Raw genomic sequence first — 684 nt, forward strand, 5'->3', positions numbered from 1 at the left:
CAGAAGGTATATTATATACTTACAATGGTAGTGTAGAAAATACACACGAGTCCGACTGCCCACACAGACCCCCATAACGTGAACCCAGTCACTGTGGAGATCAACAGTTTATACGTTAGTAAGTCTGTACACTCACACGTCCCAAGTTAACATACTTCACCATCATAATATTATCGTCATATGAATAAAAAGTATAATACGTTTAATTTCTGTTTGCAATTTATCAAAACAAAGGAATATGTCATGCTTTGAAGCTATTATAACAATGTTGTATCCTACTTTGTCTTTGGTATGTAAAAGTTCTCTCCAAGTATAACAAAGTTCTCTACTAGTATGACAANAGTATAACAAAGTTCTCTCCAAGTATAACAAAGTTCTCTCCAAGTATAACAAAGTTCTCTCCAAGTATAACAAAGTTCTCTACAAGTATAACAGTATAACAAAGTTCTCTCCAAGTATAACAAAGTTCTCTCAAAGTATGATAAAGTTCTCTCCAAGTATAACAAAGTTCTCTCAAAGTATGACAAAGTTCTTAACTAGCATATAACAAGGTATACCCTTGTTTAACACAGTTATCTCCTTTTAAAACGAGGTTCTCTCCTAGTATAGCAAAGTTAACTCCTAGTATAGCAATGTTCTCTCCTAGTATAGCAAAGTTTTCTCCTTATGTAACAAAGTTATCTC

At 33.4% G+C, this 684-nt stretch overlaps 1 protein-coding gene across 1 annotated transcript in view; it reads right to left on the reverse strand.

Annotated features, from left to right (window-relative positions):
- The window catches only part of LOC110449669 (sodium-coupled monocarboxylate transporter 2-like), a gene marked incomplete at its 3' end in the record, with an annotated part of 27,925 nt that overhangs the window by 2,498 nt on the left and 24,743 nt on the right, over positions 1-684 (reverse strand). The window contains exon 4 of the mRNA XM_021496673.1: positions 24-91. Coding sequence (XP_021352348.1) covers positions 24-91 — 68 coding nt within the window. The remainder of the gene's footprint in view (positions 1-23; positions 92-684) is intronic.

Source organism: Mizuhopecten yessoensis, unplaced genomic scaffold (assembly GCF_002113885.1).
Source record: "Mizuhopecten yessoensis strain PY_sf001 unplaced genomic scaffold, ASM211388v2 scaffold4769, whole genome shotgun sequence".
NCBI classification, from domain to species: domain Eukaryota; kingdom Metazoa; phylum Mollusca; class Bivalvia; order Pectinida; family Pectinidae; genus Mizuhopecten; species Mizuhopecten yessoensis.